This window comes from Nerophis ophidion, linkage group LG21 (genome assembly GCF_033978795.1).
Source record: "Nerophis ophidion isolate RoL-2023_Sa linkage group LG21, RoL_Noph_v1.0, whole genome shotgun sequence".
Lineage (NCBI taxonomy): Eukaryota > Metazoa > Chordata > Actinopteri > Syngnathiformes > Syngnathidae > Nerophis > Nerophis ophidion.
This window is the reverse complement of record NC_084631.1, coordinates 38,799,172-38,823,308: the sequence shown is the minus strand read 5'-3', so window position 1 is coordinate 38,823,308 and position 24,137 is coordinate 38,799,172. Positions and strand designations below refer to the sequence as shown.

Here is a 24,137-nt window from a genome sequence, read left to right as displayed (position 1 = left end):
TGGACACCCTTGACATAGGCAGTTGTGTAATAATATCAAGAAGCAAATGCTTAAACATTTCCTCTCATGTAAATTTACCCTTCAAATCAGCCTTAGTTTGACACTCCTGAACTACAGCCAGCATTGTTCTGTAATCTGTCCATAAAACACTAATATTTTGCATCCAAAATTCCTCCACTAGAACAAAAGAAAGTTAGTATTTGGTTTAGTGTTTGCATCCAGCTTCATCTGCCTGCTCGCATTCAGTCAGCATGATGGAGGATGGTCTTCTCGCCAGGGGAGGGAGGACACAATACCTAACTTGTATTCTTTGGAGCAACACACAGCACATCAAAACCCTGATTTATTTTTAACGGCATGGCCAAAAATGTGCAATATAATGACGGTGCAGTTTTACTACCCTTGGTCAGGATCGCATAAAAAGCTGCCAACAGACATAATTGTGGCACGAGTGCTGCCAGGCAGCGAGCGGCTGCGGTCCATTCAGCGGGAATATCAATCCCAGCATGTCGGGTGACATTCCGCAGCGGAGCATGATGCCCTCCATTTAATAAAAAAAAAACGGGCAATGTTGTGCTTTCCAAAGAGCCTAATTCATGGGTGTCGAACTCTGGCCCCCGTGTATTTTCATTTGGCCCTTGAGGCAATATCAAATTAACATTAGAGCTGGCCCGCCGGTATTATACAGCGGCGGTGTCACTGTAATACCACATTCACCACTAATACTCATACTAATGCAATGCAAGCTTGGGCAACAGCCATACAGGTCACACTGAGGGTGGCCGTATAAACAACTTTAAGACTGTTACAAAAATCAATCAATGTTTACTTATATAGCCCTAAATCACTAGTGTCTCAAAGGGCTGCACAAACCACAACACAAACCACTACCACATCCTCGGTAGGCCCACATAAGGGCAAGGAAAACTCACACCCAGTGGGACGTCAGTGACAATGAAGACTATGAGAACCTTGGAGAGGAGGAAAGCAATGGATGTCGAGCGGGTCTAACATGATACCGTGAAAGTTCAATCCATAATGGATCCAACACAGACGCAAGAGTCCAGTCCAAAGCGGATCCAACACAGCAGCGAGAATCCCGTTCATAGCGGAGCCAGCAGGAAACCATCCCAAGCGGAGGCGGATCAGCAGCGCAGAGATGTCCCCAGCCGATACACAGGCGAGCAGTACATGGCCACCGGAATCGGACCGGACCCCCCCCACAAGGGAGAGTGGGACATAGGAGGAAAAGAAAAGAAAAGGCAGATCAACTGGTCTAAAAATGGAGTCTATTCAAAGGCTAGAGTATACAAACGAGTTTTAAGGTGAGACTTAAATGCTTCTACTGAGGTGGCATCTCGAACTTTTACCGGGAGGGCATTCCAGAGTACTGGAGCCCGAAATGAAAACGCTCTATAGCCCGCAGACTTTTTTTGGGCTTTGCGGAAAGAAAATGCGCCACACTGTGAACCAACACTAAACGAGAATGACAAGCAAATTTTCGGGAGAACGTCCGCACCGTAACACAACATAAACGCAACAGAACAAATACACAGGACCCCTTGCAGCACTACCTCTTCCTGGACGCTACAATATAAAAACGTATTATTAGCCTGTGGGAAAAGTTTATTTTGATATTTACCTGAGAAGGCTGCAAATAGAAATATTCTATTTAAATTTGATTTGATATGCCATTGCTATTTTTAACTTATTAGTATTATTTGAAACTCGATTTTGCATGTCACTATAAAGTTATATAAGTCTCGCTTGTTCAATATTCAATCAATCAATCAATGTTTACTTATATAGCCCTAAATCACTAGTGTCTCAAAGGGCTGCACAAACCACTACGACATCCTCGGTAGGCCCACATAAGGGCAAGGAAAACTCACACCCAGTGGGACGTCGGTGACAATGAAGACTATGAGAACCTTGGAGAGGAGGAAAGCAATGGATGTCGAGCGGGTCTAACATGATACTGTGAAAGTTCAATCCATAATGGATCCAACACAGATGCAAGAGTCCAGTCCAAAGCGGATCCAACACAGCAGCGAAAGTCCCGTTCATAGCGGAGCCAGCAGGAAACCATCCCAAGCGGAGGCGGATCAGCAGCGCAGAGATGTCCCCAGCCGATACACAGGCGAGCAGTACATGGCCACCGGATCGGACCGGACCCCCTCCACAAGGGAGAGTGGGACATAGGAGGAAAAGAAAAGAAACGGCAGATCAACTGGTCTAAAAAGGGAGTCTATTTAAAGGCTAGAGTATACAAATGAGTTTTAAGGTGAGAGTTAAATGCTTCTACTGAGGTGGCATCTCGAACTTTTACCGGGAGGGCATTCCAGAGTACTGGAGCCCGAAATGAAAACGCTCTGTAGCCCGCAGACTTTTTTTGGGCTTTGGGGAAAAAATGCGCCAGACTGTGAACCAACACTAAACGAGAATGACAAGCAAATTTTCGGGAGAACGTCCGCACCGTAACACAACATAAACGCAACAGAACAAATACACAGGATCCCTTGCAGCACTACCTCTTCCTGGACACTACAATATAAAAACGTATTATTAGCCTGTGGGAAAAGTTTATTTTGATATTTACCTGAGAAGGCTGCAAATAGAAATATTCTATTTAAATTTGATTTGATATGCCATTGCTATTTTTAACTTATTAGTATTATTTGAAACTCGATTTTGCATGTCACTATAAAGTTATATAAGTCTCGCTTGTTCAATATTCAATCAATCAATCAATGTTTACTTATATAGCCCTAAATCACTAGTGTCTCAAAGGGCTGCACAAACCACTACGACATCCTCGGTAGGCCCACATAAGGGCAAGGAAAACTCACACCCAGTGGGACGTCGGTGACAATGATGACTATGAGAACCTTGGAGAGGAGGAAAGCAATGGATGTCGAGCGGGTCTAACATGATACTGTGAAAGTTCAATCCATAATGGATCCAACACAGACGCGAGAGTCCAGTCCAAAGCGGATCCAACACAGCAGCGAGAGTCCCATTCATAGCGGAGCCAGCAGGAAACCATCCCAAGCGCAGGCGGATCAGCAGCGTAGAGATGTCCCCAGCCGATACACAGGCGAGCACTACATGGCCACCGGATCGGACCGGACCCCCTCCACAAGGGAGAGTGGGACATAGGAGGAAAAGAAAAGAAACGGCAGATCAACTGGTCTAAAAATGGAGTCTATTCAAAGGCTAGAGTATACAAACGAGTTTTAAGGTGAGACTTAAATGCTTCTACTGAGGTGGCATCTCGAACTTTTACCGGGAGGGCATTCCAGAGTACTGGAGCCCGAAATGAAAACGCTCTATAGCCCCGCAGACTTTTTTTGGGCTTTGGGGAAAAAAAATGCGCCACACTGTGAACCAACACTAAACGAGAATGACAAGCAAATTTTCGGGAGAACGTCCGCACCGTAACACAACATAAACGCAACAGAACAAATACACCGCTTCCCTTGCAGCACTTCCTCTTCCTGGACCCTACAATATAAAAACGTATTATTAGCCTGTGGGAAAAGTTTATTTTGATATTTACCTGAGAAGGCTGCAAATAGAAATATTCTATTTAAATTTGATTTGATATGCCATTGCTATTTTTAACTTATTAGTATTATTTGAAACTGGATTTTGCATGTCACTAAAAAGTTATATAAGTGTCGCTTGTTCAATATTCAATGCAAAACTTGTTTGGGTCCCAATAAAAGGTTAATTTGTTCAACCTTGGCCAGCGGCTTTGTTCAGTTTTACATTTTGGCCCGCTCTGTGTTTGAGTTTGATACCCCTGGCTTAATTGCTGAGGAAGCTGCACGGAGGGGCCGAGGATGAGAGTCATTGCTTCATAACAATGCTTGACACTTAAATATTCATGCTTCACACACACTGTGAGCTGCACTCACTTGTGCTGCCAGCTTTTTAAACAATGATGGCCGTGTGCTGACTTGCTTTTTCCTCTTTTTTTTAAAGCGAAATAAACATACGGGCGTGGTCAAAAGTGTACGTACACTTGTAAAGAACATCATGTCATGGCTGTCTTGAGTTCCCAATCATTTCTATAAGAGTTGGGAAATATGAATGTAAGTTCATAAAGTGGGAAAAGAAATGCAACAACTGGATTTTTTTTGTGGACATGTTCCATAAATATTGATGTTTAAGATTAATTTTTTTGTGAAGAAATGTTTAGAATGAGTTGATGAATCCAGATGGATCTCTATTACAATCCCCAAAGAGGGCACTTTAAGTTGATGATTACTTCTATGTGTAGAAATCTGCATTTATAATTGAATCTATCGATGTTTATTTATATGAAGTTAAAAGTAGCAATGATTGTCACACACATACTAGATGTGGCGAAATTATTCTCTGCATTTGACCCCTGGGAGGTGAGGGGAGCAGTGGGCAGCAGCTGTGCCACGCCCGGGAATCGTTTATGGTGATTTAACCCCAAATTCCAACCTTTAATGCTGAGTGCCAAGCAGGGAGGTAATCGGTCCCATTTTTATAGTCTTTGGTAAGACTCGGCCGGGATTTGAACTCACGACCTACCGATCTCGGGGCGGACAATCTAACCACCAGTCCACTGAGCAGGTTATTATTCAATTAATATTCATCCTGATTTTAAATGCTTTCATCTATCCAGAATTTAAAAAAAACAACAATTAATGGCTCCCTTTAAGTCTTTGATGACTCGGCCGGGATTCGTACTCACGACCTACCGATCTCAGGGCGGACAATCTAACCACTAGGCCACTGAGCAGGTTATTATTCAATTAATATTCATCCTGATTTTAAATGCTTTCCAGAATTAAAAAAAAAAAACAATTAATGGCTCCCTTTAAGTCTTTGATGACTCGGCCGGGATTTGAACTCACGACCTACCCATCTCGGGGCGGACAATCTAACCACTAGGTTAGATTGTTAAAAATCACAAGTGTCTCAAAGGGCGGCACAAACCACGACGACATCCTTGTTACAGAGCCTACATACGGGCAAGGAAAAACTCACCCCAGTGGGACGTTGGTGACAGTGACTATGAGAAACCTTGGAGAGGACCGCATATCTGGGCAACCGCTTCAATGCAATCACTTTATAGGTCAAGATTACCTGCAAGAGGACATCCACGTATATGTTATGCTGGGACATGATCTCTCTGATGTCCCATTTGACGCCCGACATCAAGAGCAACATCTGCTCGTAGTCGATGGCCTTGGCCGCCACGATCCAGTATATGGGCTTTCGCAGCTCGCTGGCCGTGGACACGGTCTGCGAGAGGAGAGAGGAGGAAATGTCCGCATGAACAAGAGCGGTCGGGCGTCCCTATCTGGCGACAGGTGTGTGTAAACATTTAAAGCCCTAAAATCACACAACGTGGCGTTCAGTTCAATTCATTCCAACATCTCAAATGTCAAGTGTACGCAAAAGGAAAAACACGGGAGGAGATCAGCTCGCAGGCTTTTGAGTGACGCACCATTTTCTTGGCTCAATCCAGGCAAAATGGAACAAATATTGGTTCCGTCAAAGAAAAAGGTGGCGTGGAAATGGAATGTGTGCCTCAACGATACTTCATTCAACTTACAAACCCCGTTTCCATATGAGCTGGGAAATTGTGTTAGATGTAAATATAAACAGAATACAATGATTTGCAAATCCTTTTCAACCCATATTCAGTTGAATATGCTACAAAGACAACATATTTTATGTTCAAACTCATAAACTTTATTTTTTTTTTTGCAAATAATAATTAACTTCGAATTTCATGGCTGCAACACGTGCTAAAGTAGTTGGGAAAGGGCATGTTCACCACTGTGTTACATCACCTTTTCTTTTAACAACACTCAATAAACGTTTGGGAACTGAGGAAACTGATTGTTGAAGCTTTGAAAGTGGATTTCCTTCCCATTCTTGTTTTATGTAGAGCTTCAGTCGTTCAACAGTCCGGGGTCTCCGCTGTCGTATTTTACGCTTCAGAATGCGCCACACATTTTCCATGGGAGACAGGTCTGGACTGCAGGCGGGCCAGGAAAGTACCCGCACTCTTTTTTTACGAAACCACGCTGTTGTAACACGTGCTGGATGTGGCTTGGCATTGTCTTGCTGAAATAAGCAGGGGCGTCCATGAAAAAGACAGCGCTTAGATGGCAGCATATGGTTCAAATCCCACCTAGTACCAACCTCGTCACGTCCGTTGTGTCCTGAGCAAGACACTTCACCCTTGCTCCTGATGGGTGCTGGTTGGCGCCTTGCATGGCAGCTCCCTCCATCAGTGTGTGAATGTGTGTGTGAATGGGTAAATGTGGAAGTAGTGTCAAAGCGTTTTGAGTACCTTGAAGGTAGAAAAGCGCTATACAAGTACAACCCATTTATATGTCGTTCCAAAAGCTGTATGTACCTTTCAGCATTAATGGTGCCTTCACAGATGTGTAAGTTACCCATGCCTTGGGCACTAATGCACCCCCATACCATCACAGATGCTGGCTTTTGAACTTTGTGTCGATAACAGTCTGGATGGTTCGCTTCCCCTTTGGTCCGGATGACACAATGTCGAATATTTCCAAAAACAATTTGAAATGTGGACTCGTCAGACCACAGGACACTTTTCCACTTTGCATGAGTCCATCTTAGATGATTTTGGGCCCAGAGAAGCTGGCGGCGTTTCTGGATGTTGTTGATAAATGGCTTTCGCTTTGCATAGTAGAGCTTTAACTTGCACTTACAGATGTAGCGACCAACTATATTTAGTGACAGTGGTTTTCTGAAGTGTTCCTGAGCCCATGTGGTGATATCCTTTAGACATTGATGTCGGTTTTTGATACAGTGCCGTCTGAGGGATCGAAGGCCACGGTCATTCAATGTTGATTTCTGGCCATGCCGCTTACGTGGAGTGATTTCTCCAGATTCTCTGAACCTTTTGATGATATTATGGATCGTAGATGTTGAAATCCCTAAATTTCTTGCAATTGCACTTTGAGAAACGTTGTTCTTAAACTGTTTGACTATTTGCTCACGCAGTTGTGGACAAAGGGGTGTACCTCGCCCCATCCTTTCTTGTGAAAGACTGAGCATTTTTTGGGGGAAGCTGTTTTTATACCCAATCATGGCACCCACCTGTTCCCAATTAGCCTGCACACCTGTGGGATGTTCCAAATAAGTGTTTGATGAGCATCCCTCAACTTTATCAGTATTTTTTGCCACCTTTCCCAACTTCTTTGTCACGTGTTACTGGCATCAAATTCTGAAGTTAATTATTATTTGCAAAAAAAAAAAAATGTTTATGAGTTTGAACATCAAATATGTTGTCTTTGTAGCATATTCAACTGAATATGGGTTGAAAAGGATTTGCAAATCATTGTATTCTGTTTATATTTACATCTAACACAATTTCCCAACTCATATGGAAACAGGGTCTGTAGTAGCCAGACTGCACCACTGATGAATGCTACTGGAAAGATCCCTCCACATTTACATTTTGCTCTGGCTTTTAAATGTCAAATCTGTCACATTTCATCACAACTGAAGGTTAGCTCGATCTCCACGCCGCTGCACAGGAGAGTCAGATCCACTCAGCCACAGCAGGGGTTTTCAACCACGCTCGTGTGGAGAAAGATACTGACTCAGGTGCCGTGGGAAATTCTGCAAGGTCACCTAATTATTAAAAAATATACATATATATATACATATTTTTTGCAAACCACTAATTAATTGTATTCTACAACTAGTGTGCCGTGGGAGATTATCCAATATCACCTATTTGGGTTAAAAAACAGTAATTAAAGTCTGCAACTGTGTAGTTGTTGAGTGTCGGTGCTGTGTCATCATCAGCAGAATAACAAAGTAGCGTATTTTTGCAGTCTATAAGGCGCACTTAAAATCATTTCATTTTTTTTCAAAACTTGACAGTGCGCCTAAAGTACGGAATAATTTCAGTTGTGCTTACCCTCCTCGAAACTATTTTATTCTGTACATGGTGACCAGGAGATGGCAGACACACATGAGAGACACACGCAGACTGCAATATGATGGTCGTCACATACAAACCCCGTTTCCATATGAGTTGGGAAATTGTGTTAGATGTAAATATAAACAGAATACAATGATTTGCAAATCCTTTTCAACCCATATTCAGTTGAATATGCTACAAAGACAACATATTTGATGTTCAAACTCATAAACATTTTTTTTGTGTGCAAATAATCATTAACTTTAGAATTTGATGCCAGCAACACGTGACAAAGAAGTTGGGAAAGGTGGCAATAAATACTGATAAAGTTGAGGAATGCTCATCAAACACTTATTTGGAACAGCCCACAGGTGTGCAGGCTAATTGGGAACAGGTGGGTGCCATGATTGGGTATAAAAACAGCTTCCCAAAAAATGCTCAGTCTTTCACAAGAAAGGATGGGGCAAGGTACACCCCTTTGTCCACAACTGCGTGAGCAAATAGTCAAACAGTTTGAGAACAACCTTTCTCAAAGTGCAATTGCAAGAAATTTAGGGATTTCAACATCTACGCTCCATAATATCATCAAAAGGTTCAGAGAATCTGGAGAAATCACTCCACGTAAGCGGCATGGCCGGAAACCAACATTGAATGACCGTGACCTTCGATCCCTCAGACGGCTCTGGGTCAAAAACCAATATCAATCTCTATAGGATATCACCACATGGGCTCAGGAACACTTCAGAAAACCACTGTCCACTAAATACAGTTGGTCGCTACATCTGTAAGTGCAAATTAAAGCTCTACTACGCAAAGCCATTTATCAACAACATCCAGAAACGCCGCCGGCTTCTCTGGCCCGAGATCATCTAAGATGGACTGATGCAAAGTGGAAAAGTGTTTTGTGGTCTGACGGAGTCCACATTTCTAATTGTTTTTGGAAATATTCGACCTCGTGTCATCCGGACCAAAGGGAAGCGAACCATCCAGACTGTTATCGACGCAAAGTTGAAAAGCCAGTATCTGTGATGGTAATGGGGGTGCATTAGTGCCAAGGCATGGGTAACTTACACATCTGTGAAGGCACCATTAATGCTGAAAGGTACATACAGCTTTTGGAACAACATGTGCTGCCATCTAAGCGCCGTCTTTTTCATGGACGCCCCTGCTTATTTCAGCAAGACAATGCCAAGCCACATTTAGTGTGGCTTCGTAAAAAAAGAGTGCGGGTACTTTCCTGGCCCGCCTGCAGTCCCAGACCTGTCTCCCATGGAAAATGTGTGGCGCATTATGAAGCGTAAAATATGACAGCGGAGACCCCGGACTGTTGAACGACTGAAGCTCTACATAAAACAAGAACGGGAAAGAATTCCACTTTCAAAGCTTCAACAATTAGTTTCCTCACTTCCCAAACGTTTATTGAGTGTTGTTTAAAAGAAAAGGTGATGTAACACAGTGGTGAACATGCCCTTTCCCAACTACTTTGGCACGTGATGCAGCCATGAAATTCAAAGTTAATTATTATTTGCAAAAAAAAAACATCGAATATGTTGTCTTTGTAGCATATTCAACTGAATATGGGTTGAAAAGGATTTGCAAATCATTGTATTCTGTTTATATTTACATCTAACACAATTTCCCAACTCATATGGAAACAGGGTTTGTAGGTTACTAAGGGATTTTTTTTTTTAATTAAAAAAAAAAGCGTGCCCCGGCTTAAAAAAATCTCATCTTAAAAAACGTGTGTGTGTTGTTTGTACCTGGGAGTAGAACTGCTGCAGAAAAGGCTTCTTAGCAGCGGGCATCATGGTGTCCAACTGGGACTGCAGGGCCTCAAACTGCTCGGCCAAAAAGACACTAAAAGAAGAAAAAGGACATTTCTTTTGCTTTTTTGTTACCGGAAGATATAAATCTCCAGCTCTAAAACACAAAGTTTGCAACGAGGAAAAAAGGGGGTAAGCAAGTTTCAGTTGACCAACTGCAAATAGTATCTAAGCTGCAAATATTTATCCATGAAAACATGGCTGCTGCTGATGGTGTGTTTGACAACTGGAAGGAGGTAGCGTAGAAGTCTACTCTCCAAGGTAAATGCTGTGTGAATGCGAGAGGACAAAAGCTGTCTTTGATCCTACCAAGCAGAAGGCTTGTCAAACTCCACTGTGTACAATGGGAAGGGACATGAAGGCGTTGGTTTCTTATATGTGTTGTAACCAACAGAAAGATTTTGTCTTGACCCGAGATCTACAAAGCGGAGAGGAAGCAGGGCCTGACTCCCCGCCAGGCACCTTTTCTTTGAACGGTTCTGTGACCGAGAGCGACGGCTGTTTACGACATTTTCTCTGAACTGTTTTGTAATCAAGGACAATGGCAGTTTATGACCTCCCTCCCTTAGAAACAGCTGTTGCCAAGTAATCATTTTTTTTCCTGGAAAATAATTTTTTGTCATGAAAATCTACTTTTACCTTGAAAATCATTTTATTCCTTGAAAATCAACTTTTACCTTGAAAAACATTTTTTTCTTTAAAATCAACTTGTACCTTGAAAAACATTTTTTCCTTTAAAATCAACTTTTACCTTGAAAATATTTTTTTCCTTTGAAAATCATTTTTTGTCATGAAAATCATTTTTTGTCATGAAAATCAACTTTTACCTTCAAAATCTTTTTTTCCTTGAAAATAATTTTTTTCCTTCAAAATCAACTTTTACCTTGAAAAACATTTTTTTCCTAGAAAATCAACTTTTACCTTGAAAAACATTTTTTTCCTTGACAATTAACTTTTACCTTGAAAGTATTTTTTCGTTGAAAATCAACTTTTATCTTGAAAATAATTTTTTGTCATGAAAATCAACTTTTACCTTGAAAAAAATGTTTGTCATGAAAATCAACTTTTACCTTGAAAAAATCATTTTTTTCCTTGAAAATCATCTTTTGTCATGAAAATCAACTTTTACCTTGAAAATCTTTTATGTATTGTAACCCACAGAAAGATTTTGTCTTGACCCAAGATCTAAAAAGCGGAGAGGAAGCAGGGCCTGACTCCCCTCCAGACACCTTTTCTTTGAACTGTTCTGTGACTGAGAGTGACGGCTGTTTCACGGCCTTTTCTCTGAACTGTTTTGTAATCAACGGCGATGGCTGTTTATGACCTCCCTCCCTTAGAAACAGCTGTTGCCATGTAACCATTTTTTTTCCTGGAAAATCATTTTTTGTCATGAAAATCAACTTTTATCTTGAAAATCATTTTACTCCTTGAAAGTCAACTTTTACCTTGAAAATATTTTTTTCCCTTGAAAATCAACTTAACCCTTGAAAATCATTTTTTTCCTTGAAAATCAACTTTTACCTTGAAAATATATTTTTTCCTTGAAAATCAACTTTTACCTTGAAAATCATCTTTTGTCATGAAAATAAACTTTTACCTTGTACATCTTTTATGTATTGTAACCCAAAGAAAGATTTTGTCTTGACCCGAGATCTATAAAGCAGAGAGGAACCAGGGCCTGACTCCCCTCCAAGCACCATTTCTTTGAACTCTTCTGTGACCGAGCGCGACGGCTGTTTTACGACCTTTTCTCTGAACTGTTTTGTAATCAATGGCGATGGCTGTTTATGACCTCCCTCCCTTAGAAACAGCTGTTGCCATGTAACCATTTTTTTCCTTGAAAATAATTTTTTGTCATGAAAATAAACTTTTACCTTGAAGATCATTTTATTCCTTGAACATCAACTGTTACCTTGAAAAACATTTTTTCCCTTGAAAATCAAATTTTACCTTGAAAATATTTTTTCCTTGAAAATCAACTTTTACCTTGAAAATATTTTTTTCCTTGAAAATCAACTTTTACGTTGAAAAATAATTTTTTTCCTTGAAAATCATCTTTTGTCATGAATATCAACTTTTAGCTTGAAAATCTTTTATGTATTGTAACACACAGAAATATTTTGTCTTGACCCAAGATCTAGAAAGTGGAGAGGAAGCAGGGCCTGACTCCCCTCCAGACACCTTTTCTTTGAACTGTTCTGTGACCGAGGGCGACGGCTTTTTACGACCTTTTCTCTGAACTGTTTTGTAATCAACGGCGATGGCTGTTTATGACCTCCCTCCCTTAGAAACAGCTGTTGCCATTTAATAATTTTTTTCCCTTGAAAATCATTTTTTGTCATGAAAATCAACTTTTACCTTGAAAACCATTTTATTCCTTGAAAATCAACTTTTATCTTGAAAATATTTTTTTTCCCTTGAAAATCAACTTAAACCTTGAAAAACGTTTTTTCCTTTAAAAACAACTTTTACCTTGAAAATATTTTTTTCCTTTGAAAATCATTTTTTGTCATGAAAATCAACTTTTACCTTCCAAATCTTTTTTTCCTTGAAAATCATTTTTTTCCTTGAAAATCAACTTTTACCTTGAAAAACATTTTTTTCCTAGAAAATCAACTTTTACCTTGAAAAACATTTTTTTCCTTGACAATTAACTTTTACCTTGAAAATATTTTTTCGTCGAAAATCAACTTTTATCTTGAAAATAATTTTTTGTCATGAAAATCAACTTTTACCTTGAAAAAATTTTTTGTCATGAAAAGCAACTTTTACCTTAAAAAAATCATTTTTTTCCTTGAAAATCATCTTTTGTCATGAAAATCAACTTTTACCTTGAAAATATTTTATGTATTGTAACCCACAGAAAGATTTTGTCTTGACCCGAGATCTACAAAGCGGAGAGGAAGCAGGGCCTGACTCCCCTCCAGGCACCTTTTCTTTGAACTGTTCTGTGACCGAGCGCGACGGCTGTTTACGACCTTTTCTCTGAACTGTTTTGTAATCAATGGCGATGGCTGTTTATGACCTCCCTCCCTTAGAAACAGCTGTTGCCATTTAATAATTTTTTTTCCCTTGAAAATCATTTTTTGTCATGAATATCAACTTTTACCTTGAAAACATTTTTTCCTTTAAAATCAACTTGTACCTTGAAAAATATTTTTTCCTTTAAAATCAACTTTTACCTTGAATATATTTTTTTCCTTGAAAATAATTTTTTTTCCTTGAAAATCAACTTTTACCTTGAAAATCATCTTTTGTCATGAAAATAAACTTTTACCTTGTACATCTTTTATGTATTGTAACCCAAAGAAAGATTTTGTCTTGACCCGAGATCTATAAAGCAGAGAGGAACCAGGGCCTGACTCCCCTCCAAGCACCATTTCTTTGAACTCTTCTGTGACCGAGCGCGACGGCTGTTTTACGACCTTTTCTCTGAACTGTTTTGTAATCAATGGCGATGGCTGTTTATGACCTCCCTCCCTTAGAAACAGCTGTTGCCATGTAACCATTTTTTTCCTTGAAAATAATTTTTTGTCATGAAAATAAACTTTTACCTTGAAGATCATTTTATTCCTTGAACATCAACTGTTACCTTGAAAAACATTTTTTCCCTTGAAAATCAAATTTTACCTTGAAAATATTTTTTCCTTGAAAATCAACTTTTACCTTGAAAATATTTTTTTCCTTGAAAATCAACTTTTACGTTGAAAAATAATTTTTTTCCTTGAAAATCATCTTTTGTCATGAATATCAACTTTTAGCTTGAAAATCTTTTATGTATTGTAACACACAGAAATATTTTGTCTTGACCCAAGATCTAGAAAGTGGAGAGGAAGCAGGGCCTGACTCCCCTCCAGACACCTTTTCTTTGAACTGTTCTGTGACCGAGGGCGACGGCTTTTTACGACCTTTTCTCTGAACTGTTTTGTAATCAACGGCGATGGCTGTTTATGACCTCCCTCCCTTAGAAACAGCTGTTGCCATTTAATAATTTTTTTCCCTTGAAAATCATTTTTTGTCATGAAAATCAACTTTTACCTTGAAAACCATTTTATTCCTTGAAAATCAACTTTTATCTTGAAAATATTTTTTTTCCCTTGAAAATCAACTTAAACCTTGAAAAACGTTTTTTCCTTTAAAAACAACTTTTACCTTGAAAATATTTTTTTCCTTTGAAAATCATTTTTTGTCATGAAAATCAACTTTTACCTTCCAAATCTTTTTTTCCTTGAAAATCATTTTTTTCCTTGAAAATCAACTTTTACCTTGAAAAACATTTTTTTCCTAGAAAATCAACTTTTACCTTGAAAAACATTTTTTTCCTTGACAATTAACTTTTACCTTGAAAATATTTTTTCGTCGAAAATCAACTTTTATCTTGAAAATAATTTTTTGTCATGAAAATCAACTTTTACCTTGAAAAAATTTTTTGTCATGAAAAGCAACTTTTACCTTAAAAAAATCATTTTTTTCCTTGAAAATCATCTTTTGTCATGAAAATCAACTTTTACCTTGAAAATATTTTATGTATTGTAACCCACAGAAAGATTTTGTCTTGACCCGAGATCTACAAAGCGGAGAGGAAGCAGGGCCTGACTCCCCTCCAGGCACCTTTTCTTTGAACTGTTCTGTGACCGAGCGCGACGGCTGTTTACGACCTTTTCTCTGAACTGTTTTGTAATCAATGGCGATGGCTGTTTATGACCTCCCTCCCTTAGAAACAGCTGTTGCCATTTAATAATTTTTTTTCCCTTGAAAATCATTTTTTGTCATGAATATCAACTTTTACCTTGAAAACATTTTTTCCTTTAAAATCAACTTGTACCTTGAAAAATATTTTTTCCTTTAAAATCAACTTTTACCTTGAATATATTTTTTTCCTTGAAAATAATTTTTTTTCCTTGAAAATCAACTTTTACCTTGAAAAACATTTTTTTTCCTAGAAAATCAACTTTTACCTTGAAAAACATTTTTTTCCTTGACAATTAACTTTTACCTTGAAAATATTTTTTCGTTGAAAATCAACTTTTACCTTGAAAATAATTTTTTGTCATGAAAATCAACTTTTACCTTGAAAATAATTTTTCCTTGAAAATCAACTTTTACCTTGAAAATCATTTTTTTCCTTGAAAATCATCTTTTGTCGTGAAAATCAACTTTTACCTTGAAAATCTTTTATGTATTGTAACCCACAGAAAGATTTTGTCTTGACCCGAGATCTACAAAGCGGAGAGAAAGCAGGGCCTGACTCCCCGCCAGACACCTTTTCTTTGAACTGTTCTGTGACGGAGCGCGACGGCTGTTTACGACCTTTTCTCTGAACTGTTTTGTAATCAACGGCAATGGCGGTTTATGACCTCCCTCCCTTAGAAACAGCAGTTGCCATGTAATCATTTTTTTCCTTGAAAATAATTTTTGGTCATGAAAATCAACTTTTACCTTGAAAATCTTTTTTCCTTGAAAATAAACTTTTACCTTGAAAATATTTTTTTCCCTTGAAAATCAACTTAACCCTTGAAAATAATTTTTTTCCTTGAAAATCTACTTTTAACCTGAATATCTTTTATGTATTGTAACCCAAAGAAAGATTTTGTCTTGACCCGAGATCTACAAAGCGGAGAGGAAGCAGGGCCTGACTCCCCTCCAGACACCTTTTCTTTGAACTGTTCTGTGACCGAGGGCGACGGCTGTTTATGACCTTCCTCCCTTAGAAACAGCTGTTGCCATTTAATAATTTTTTTCCCTTGAAAATCATTTTTTGTCATGAAAATCAACTTTTACCTTGAAAACCATTTTATTCCTTTAAAAACAACTTTTACCTTGAAAATATTTTTTTCGTTTGAAAATCATTTTTTGTCATGAAAATCAACTTTTACCTTCCAAATCTTTTTTTCCTTGAAAATCAACTTTTACCTTGAAAAACATTTTTTTCCAAGAAAATCAACTTTTACCTTGAAAAACATTTTTTTCCTTGACAATTAACTTTTACCTTGAAAATATTTTTTCGTTGAAAATCAACTTTTACCTTGAAAAATTTTTTTGTCATGAAAATCAACTTTTACCTTAAAAAAATCATTTTTTTCCTTGAAAATCATCTTTTGTCATGAAAATCAACTTTTACCTTGAAAATATTTTATGTATTGTAACCCACAGAAAGATTTTGTCTTGACCCGAGATCTACAAAGCGGAGAGGAAGCAGGGCCCGACTCCCCTCCAGGCACCTTTTCTTTGAACTGTTCTGTGACCGAGCGCGACGGCTGTTTACGACCTTTTCTCTGAACTGTTTTGTAATCAATGGCGATGGCTGTTTATGACCTCCCTCCCTTAGAAACAGCTGTTGCCATTTAATCATTTTTTTCCCTTGAAAATCATTTTTTGTCATGAATATCAACTTTTACCTTGAAAACATTTTTTCCTTTAAAATCAACTTGTACCTTGAAAAATATTTTTTCCTTTAAAATCAACTTTTACCTTGAAAATATTTTTTTCCTTGAAAATAATTTTTTTCCTTGAAAATCACCTTTTACCTTAAAAAACATTTTTTTTTCCTAGAAAATCAACTTTTACCTTGAAAAACATTTTTTTCCTTGACAATTAACTTTTACCTTGAAAATATTTTTTCGTTGAAAATCAACTTTTACCTTGAAAATATTTTTTTGTCATGAAAATCAACTTTTACCTTGAAAATAATTTTTCCTTGAAAATCAACTTTGACCTTGAAAATCATTTTTTTCCTTGAAAATCATCTTTTGTCGTGAAAATACACTTTTACCTTGACAATCTTTTATGTATTGTAACCCACAGAAAGATTTTGTCTTGACCCGAGATCTACAAAGCGGAGAGGAAGCAGGGCCTGACTCCCCTCCAGGCACCTTTTCTTTGAACTGTTCTGTGACCGAGCGCGACGGCTGTTTACGACCTTTTCTCTGAACTGTTTTGTAATCAATGGCGATGGCTGTTTATGACCTCCCTCCCTTAGAAACAGCTGTTGCCATGTAACCATATTTTTCCTTGAAAATAATTTTTTGTCATGAAAATAAACTTTTACCTTGAAGATCATTTTATTCCTTGAACATCAACTTTTACCTTGAAAAACATTTTTTCCCTTGAAAATCAACTTTTACCTTGAAAATATTTTTTTTCCTTGAAAATCAACTTTTACGTTGAAAAATCATTTTTTTTCCTTGAAAATCATCTTTTGACATGAAAATCAACTTTTAGCTTGAAAATCTTTTATGTATTGTAACCCACAGAAATATTTTGTCTTGACCCAAGATCTAGAAAGTGGAGAGGAAGCAGGGCCTGACTCCCCTCCAGACACCTTTTCTTTGAACTGTTCTGTGACCGAGGGCGACGGCTTTTTACGACCTTTTCTCTGAACTGTTTTGTAATCAACGGCGATGGCTGTTTATGACCTCCCTCCCTTAGAAACAGCTGTTGCCATTTAATAATTTTTTTCCCTTGAAAATCATTTTTTGTTATGGAAATCAACTTTTACCTTGAAAACAATTTTATTCCTTGAAAATCAACTTTTACCTTGAAAATATTTTTTTTCCCTTGAAAATCAACATAAACCTTGAAAAACATTTTTTCCTTTAAAATCAACTTTTACCTTGAAAATATTTTTTTCCTTTGAAAATCATTTTTTGGCATGAAAATCAACTTTTACCTTCAAAATATTTTTTTCCTTGAAAATCATTTTTTTCCTTGAAAATCAACTTTTACCTTGAAAAACATTTTTTTCCTAGAAAATCAACTTTTACCTTGAAAAACATTTTTTTCCTTGACAATTAACTTTTACCTTGAAAATATATTTTCGTTGAAAATCAACTTTTATCTTGAAAATAATTTTTTGTCATGAAAATCAACTTTTACCTTGAAAATAATTTTTCCTTGAAAATCAACTTTTACCTTGAATATCATTTTTTTCCTTGAAAATCCTCTTTTGTCATGAAAATCAACTTTTACCTTGAAAATATTTTATGTATTGTAACCCACAGAAAGATTTTGTCTTGACCCAAGATCGACAAAGCGGAGAGGAAGCAGGACCTGACTCCCCTTCAGGCACCTTTTCTTTGAACTGTTCTGTGACCGAGCTTTCATGACCTTTTCTCTGAACTGTTTTGTAATCAATGGCGATGGATGTTTATGACCTCCCTCCCTTAGAAACAGCTGTTGCCATGTAACCATTTTTTTCCTGGAAAATCATTTTTTGTCATGAAAATCAACTTTTACCTTGAAAATCATTTTACTCCTTGAAAATCAACTTTTACCTTGAAAATATTTTTTTTTCCTTTGAAAATCAACTTTAACCTTGAAAATAATTTTTTGTCATGAAAATCAACGTTTTACCTTGAAAATAATTTTTGTCATGAAAATCAACTTTTACCTTGAAAATATATTTTTTTTCCTTGAAAATCATTTTTTGTCATGAAAATCAACTTTTACCTTGAAAATCATTTTATTCCTTGAACATCAACTTTTATCTTGAAAAACATTTTTCCCTTGAAAATCAACTTTTACCTTGAAAATATTTTTTCCTTGAAAATCCACTTTTACCTTGAAAATTATTTTTTGTCATGAAAATCAACTTTTACCTTGAAAATATAATTTTTTTCCTTGAAAATCATTTTTTATCATGAAAATCAACTTTTACCTTGAAAATATTTTATGTATTGTAACCCAAAGACAGATTGTGTCTTGACCCAAGATCTAGAAAGCGGAGAGGAAGCAGGGCCTGACTCCCCTCCAGGCACCTTTTCTTTGAACTGTTCTGTGACCGAGCGCGACGGCTGTTTACGACCTGTTCTCTGAACTGTTTTGTAATCAACGGCGATGGCTGTTTATGACCTCCCTCCCTTAGAAACAGCTGTTGCCATGTAATCATTTTTTTTCCTGGAAAATAATTTTTTGTCATGAAAATCAACTTTTGCCTTGAAAATCATTTTAATCCTTGAAAATCAACTTTTACCTTGAAAAACATTTTTTCCTTTAAAATCAACTTTTACCTTGAAAATATTTTTTTCCTTTGAAAATCATTTTTTGTCATGAAAATCAACTTTTACCTTCAAAATCTTTTTTTCCTTGAAAATAATTTTTTTCCTTCAAAATCATCTTTTACCTTGAAAAACATTTTTTTCCTAGAAAATCAACTTTTTCCTTGAAAAACATTTGTTTCCTTGACAATTAACTTTTACCTTGAAAATATTTTTTCGTTGAAAATCAACTTTTATCTTGAAAATAATTTTTTGTCATGAAAATCAACTTTTACCTTGAAAAATTTTTTTGTCATGAAAATCAACTTTTACCTTGAAAAAATCATTTTTTTCCTTGAAAATCATCTTTTGTCATGAAAATCAACTTTTACCTTGAAAATATTTTATGTATTGTAACCACAGAAAGATTTTGTCTTGACCCGAGATCTACAAAGCGGAGAGGAAGCAGGGCCTGACGCCCCTCCAGGCACCTTTTCTTTAAACTGTTCTGTGACCGAGGGCGACGGCTATTTCACGACCTTTTCTCTGAACTGTTTTGTAATCAACAGCGATGGCTGTTTATGACCTCCCTCCCTTAGAAACAGCTGTTGCCATGTAATCTTTTTTTTTTCCTGGAAAATAATTTTTTGTCATGAAAATCAACTTTTACCTTGAAAATCATTTTAATCCTTGAAAATCTACTTTTACCTTGAAAAACATTTTTTCCTTTAAAATCAACTTTTACCTTGAAAATATTTTTTTCCTTTGAAAATCATTTTTTGTCATGAAAATCAACTTTTACCTTCAAAATCTTTTTTTCCTTGAAAATAATTTTTTTCCTTCAAAATCAACTTTTACCTTGAAAAACATTTTTTTCCTAGAAAATCAACTTTTTCCTTGAAAAACATTTGTTTCCTTGACAATTAACTTTTACCTTGAAAATATTTTTTCGTTGAAAATCAACTTTTATCTTGAAAATAATTTTTTGTCATGAAAATCAACTTTTACCTTGAAAAAATTTTTTGGCATGAAAATCAACTTTTACCTTGAAAAAATCATTTTTTTCCTTGAAAATCATCTTTTGTCATGAAAATCAACTTTTACCTTGAAAATATTTTATGTATTGTAACCCACAGAAAGATTTTGTCTTGACCCGAGATCTACAAAGCGGAGAGGAAGCAGGGCCTGACTCCCCATCCAGGCACCTTTTCTTTGAACTGTTCTGTGACCGAGCGCGACGGCTGTTTCACGACCTTTTCTCTGAACTGTTTTGTAATCAACGGCGATGGCTGTTTATGACCTCCCTCCCTTAGAAACAGCTGGTACCATGTAATCAGGGAAAGTCCACATAAAAGAGGAGGCGTACAATCTTTTGTCAGAGCGTGGGGACACTGTTCAAGTCTCTGAATTGAGCCAAATTGAATCCTGTCTCAGTTTAATTCCTTGCTTCTTGTCTTGTTTAATAGATGTCATCAGTGTTTGAACCTGACACACCTGCATTTTGACGTGTTTCAATAATGAAACCTGCTGCCACGCAGGCAAGAAGAAGCCACACAAAGATGGCGAGAATTAATATATGAGGCACGTTTGACTTCAAATCTGAAAAGCCCCCATATTAATTGTCAGTGAGCAACAAGCACATTTATTCTTTTCACAGCGAGAGAGTGATGATTAATTAGAACTCCAGTGTCATTTAAATGTGCCGCTAATACATCGGGGGCTACTTACAGGGACTCTGTGGCGACCACTCTCTGCGCCAGGCCGTAAAGGGTGCCACCGTTGGTGAGGACCACCATCTGGCTGAGGTGGGGGCTCGGCACCTTCTCCTTCTTCTCCTCCGTGGGAATGTGCAAGCCGGCACTTTCACCGCCCGACTCCTGGAAAACAAAACCGTGCCCTCGTTAGAAAAGTCAATACAACAGATGGGAAGCTAAATCCGCTGCAGCCATTGATTCCTTGCTAATGTATTGTGCACACTGACCATAAACTCAACAAAAAAACTGCATTTGGGCCGAAAACACAACTTGTTTTCTGTGCTAGATGATACTATAACTGGGACTGTCGGAAAAAAACAGTTGACTCATGGGATTAATCACCAAAACAATCAAGTATATACACAATATACCTTAATTTGTGGATGGTAACCTGGTTCTCAGTCCTTCTCAAATAGTGCAATGTGTGATTTTTTTTTCCCCCGCCATACCAGAATATGACGGATTGTAGGGCTGGGCGATATATCGATATAGCTTATTTCCTTGAATTCCCGCCGGGGCGCTAATTAATTTAAAACCTCTTCTCACTCCGGCGTTTACCACAGGCATGCGGTAAAGGTAAGCATGCGCTGATTATTTTAAAACCTCTTCTCACTCTGGCGCTTACCCAAGGCGTGCGGTAAATTTAGGCCTGCGCTTATAAATTTGAGTGTGGTGTAAGGAAACCATCATGAAAAGCACATTTAATAAAAATTTTTTTTATTATGGTCTTACCTTTACTTATAAATGAAGTCCATGCGCAGATCCTTCTAATCAAAAGCATCGATAACTTGTTTATAGAAGTCTTCCTTATCTTTCTTCAGTTTTAAAAGTCTCTCTGTCTCGATGGAGATCTTCCTTTATTACCTCCTGCTTGGGTTGAAAGTCCAGTTTAGAAAACGGTTTTATTTTAGATATGTAATCCTCCATGTTAAAAGTGCAAGCGAGAGGAAAAAAGAAACGATCGCTGCTCACTCTTGCTGCTTGTTGTCACTTCTTCTGCAGCCGAGTAGTCGCAAGAAGGATCACTAGCGCCCTCTACCACCAGGAGGCGGGAGTCATTTAATGACTAATATTTGACACACGCAGCTACGGTATGTCAATAAAACATAGCTTCTTACTGTTCTTTTTAGCAAATTCAATGGCTTGGACCTTAAATCCTACTGAATAGCTCTTAATCTTCTTCCCTTTATTCGATTTTAAATTATTGAAATCAGCCTCCTCCATTTTGAAAATGATGACAGGGGAAGTGTCACTTGTGACGAGACGAGTTTAACCCTGGGGAAATTCTAGGCATATGCTAATTATTTGGCGAAACGAGTTTGACCCGGCAGTAATTCTAGGCAGGTGCATACTATATACCCGGCGGCAATTTAAGGAACAACGGTATGTCCTCGTTATTTTTATTGTGCACATAATCATGCTGCATTCGTGTCATTCTATCAGCGACATGCTGTAAACAGATACATACTGGAACTAATCACACCACCAGAGAGGAGTTTTGCACATTCACAATAACTTTAGTGCAATGAATAAGTCATTAAGCACAGAACTCAGCGGGGTTTCTCACTTTGAGGCCATGGTGCCAAACAACAACATCCGTGCCTTTTAATCCCGCTACTCAAACTTTTTGTGTGCCAACCAAGCTTAAAATGGTTTTCAAACAGTTTAATGGTTTAAATGAGTAAAACTTGTTTTTTTATATGCACTTAAAAGGGAACATTATCACAATTTCAAAAGGGTTAAAAAATAAATAAAAATCAGTTCCCAGTGGCTTGTTGAATTTTTTTTCAAAATTTTACCGGTCCCGGAATATCCCTAAATAAAGCTTTAAAGTGCCTTATTTTCGCTATCTTCGAAACCACTATCCATTTCCCTGTGACGTCATACAGGGCTGCCAATACAAACAACATGGCGGTTACCACAGCAAGATAAAGCGACATTAGCTCGGATTCAGACTCGGATGTCAGCGGCTTAAGCGATTCAACAGATTACGCATGTATTGAAACAGATGGTCGGAGTATGGAGGCAGATAGCGAAAACGAAATTGAAGAAGAAGTTGAAGCTATTGACGCTATTCGGCCATAGCGTGGGTGTACCTAATGAAGTGGCCCGTAGCATGGCTGCCTTATTAGCATCGCCGGTAAAATGTGCGGACCAAACGATCAGGACTTTCGCATCTTGTGACACTGGAGCAACTTAAATCCGTCGATTGGTAAGTGTTTGTTTCGCATAAAATGTGGGTATCTAGTTTCAAATGTACATACAGCTAGCGGAAATAGCATGTTAGCATCGATTAGCGTAGCTTGTTAGCATCGATTAGCTGGCAGTCATGCTGCCACCAGATATGTCTGATTAGCACATAAGTCAACAACATCAACAAAACTCAACTTTGTGATTTCGTTGACTTAATGGTTGCAAATGCATCTGCAGGTTATCCATACATCTCTGTGCCATGTCTGTCTTAGCATCGCCGGTAAAATGTGAAGACACTCTGGTACATTCAATTGGGGTCCGGCGGCAGATTTCTTGCCGGTGGTGCAACTTGAATCCCTCCCTGTTAGTGTTGTTACACCCTCCGACAACACAACGACGAGGCATGATGTCTCCAAGGTTCCAAAGAATAGTCGAAAAAAAACGGAAAATAACAGAGCTGAGACCCGGTGTTTGTAATGTGAAAATGAAAATGGCGGGTGTGTTACCTCGGTGACGTCACGCTCTGACGTCATCGCTAAAAGACCGATAAACAGAAAGGCGTTTAATTTGCCAAAATTCACCCATTTAGAGTTTGTAAATCGGTTAAAAAAATACATGGTCTTTTTTTCTGCAACATCAAGGTATATATTGACGCTTACATAGGTCTGCTGATAATGTTCCCCTTTAAGTAACGACTGGACTGCAATGGTCTTTGTTTTTGCAGGCCGTCAAATGGAACAATGACAACATCCAGTCCGTTACCAGCGTGCACTGAATATTAGCGGAGTCTTACCCAAGAAATAATGAGTCGGTTTTGATAGAAGGATGAAGAAAAGTGGAGGACGCAGCTCCGACTAAACTTGATTTACATTATGCGGCTAATGAAAACATTCCAGAAGACAGGCAGAGGAAAAACAGCAAGTCTATTCTAATCACTTCTTGTGTTATTTAATGCGCTTGAAGTATTTAGTTCAGCAGTTGTCTGCGTTAATTACTGTAATTACATAATCAGGACAGAAGTAGCAGAAGATACCAACAACAGATAATGAGGGTTTACACTACCAGAGCATGGGAGTTTGCCCAACCAGTCTACATGTGCTCTGTGGACTTGGAGAAGGCTTTGGACCGTGTCCCTCGGGAAGTCCTGTGGGGAGTACTCAGAGAGTATGGGGTATCGGACTGTGTGATTGTGTCAGATCAGTGTCAGAGCTTGGTCCGCATCGCCGGCGGTAAGTCGGACACGTTTCCAGTGAGGGTTGGACTCCGCCAAGGCTGCCCTTTGTTCATAACTTTTATGGACAGAATTTCAAGGCGCAGTCCAGGCCTTGAGGGGATCTGGTTTGGTGGCTGCAGGATTAGGTCTCTGCTTTTTGCTGATGTGGTCCTGATGACTTCATCTGGCCAGGATCTTCAGCTCTCACTGGATCGGTTTACA

General features: G+C 38.1%; 1 protein-coding gene across 2 annotated transcripts in view; it reads right to left on the bottom strand.

Annotated features, from left to right (window-relative positions):
- Positions 1–24,137, bottom strand: part of vps50 (VPS50 EARP/GARPII complex subunit) — a 335,202-nt gene that overhangs the window by 20,401 nt on the left and 290,664 nt on the right. For both annotated transcript variants that reach the window (XM_061882573.1, XM_061882574.1), the window contains 3 exons: positions 20,484–20,632; positions 9,718–9,814; positions 5,125–5,283 (listed from right to left, as the gene is read on the bottom strand). In XM_061882573.1, the coding sequence (XP_061738557.1) occupies positions 5,125–5,283; positions 9,718–9,814; positions 20,484–20,632 (405 nt within the window). The remainder of the gene's footprint in view (positions 1–5,124; positions 5,284–9,717; positions 9,815–20,483; positions 20,633–24,137) is intronic.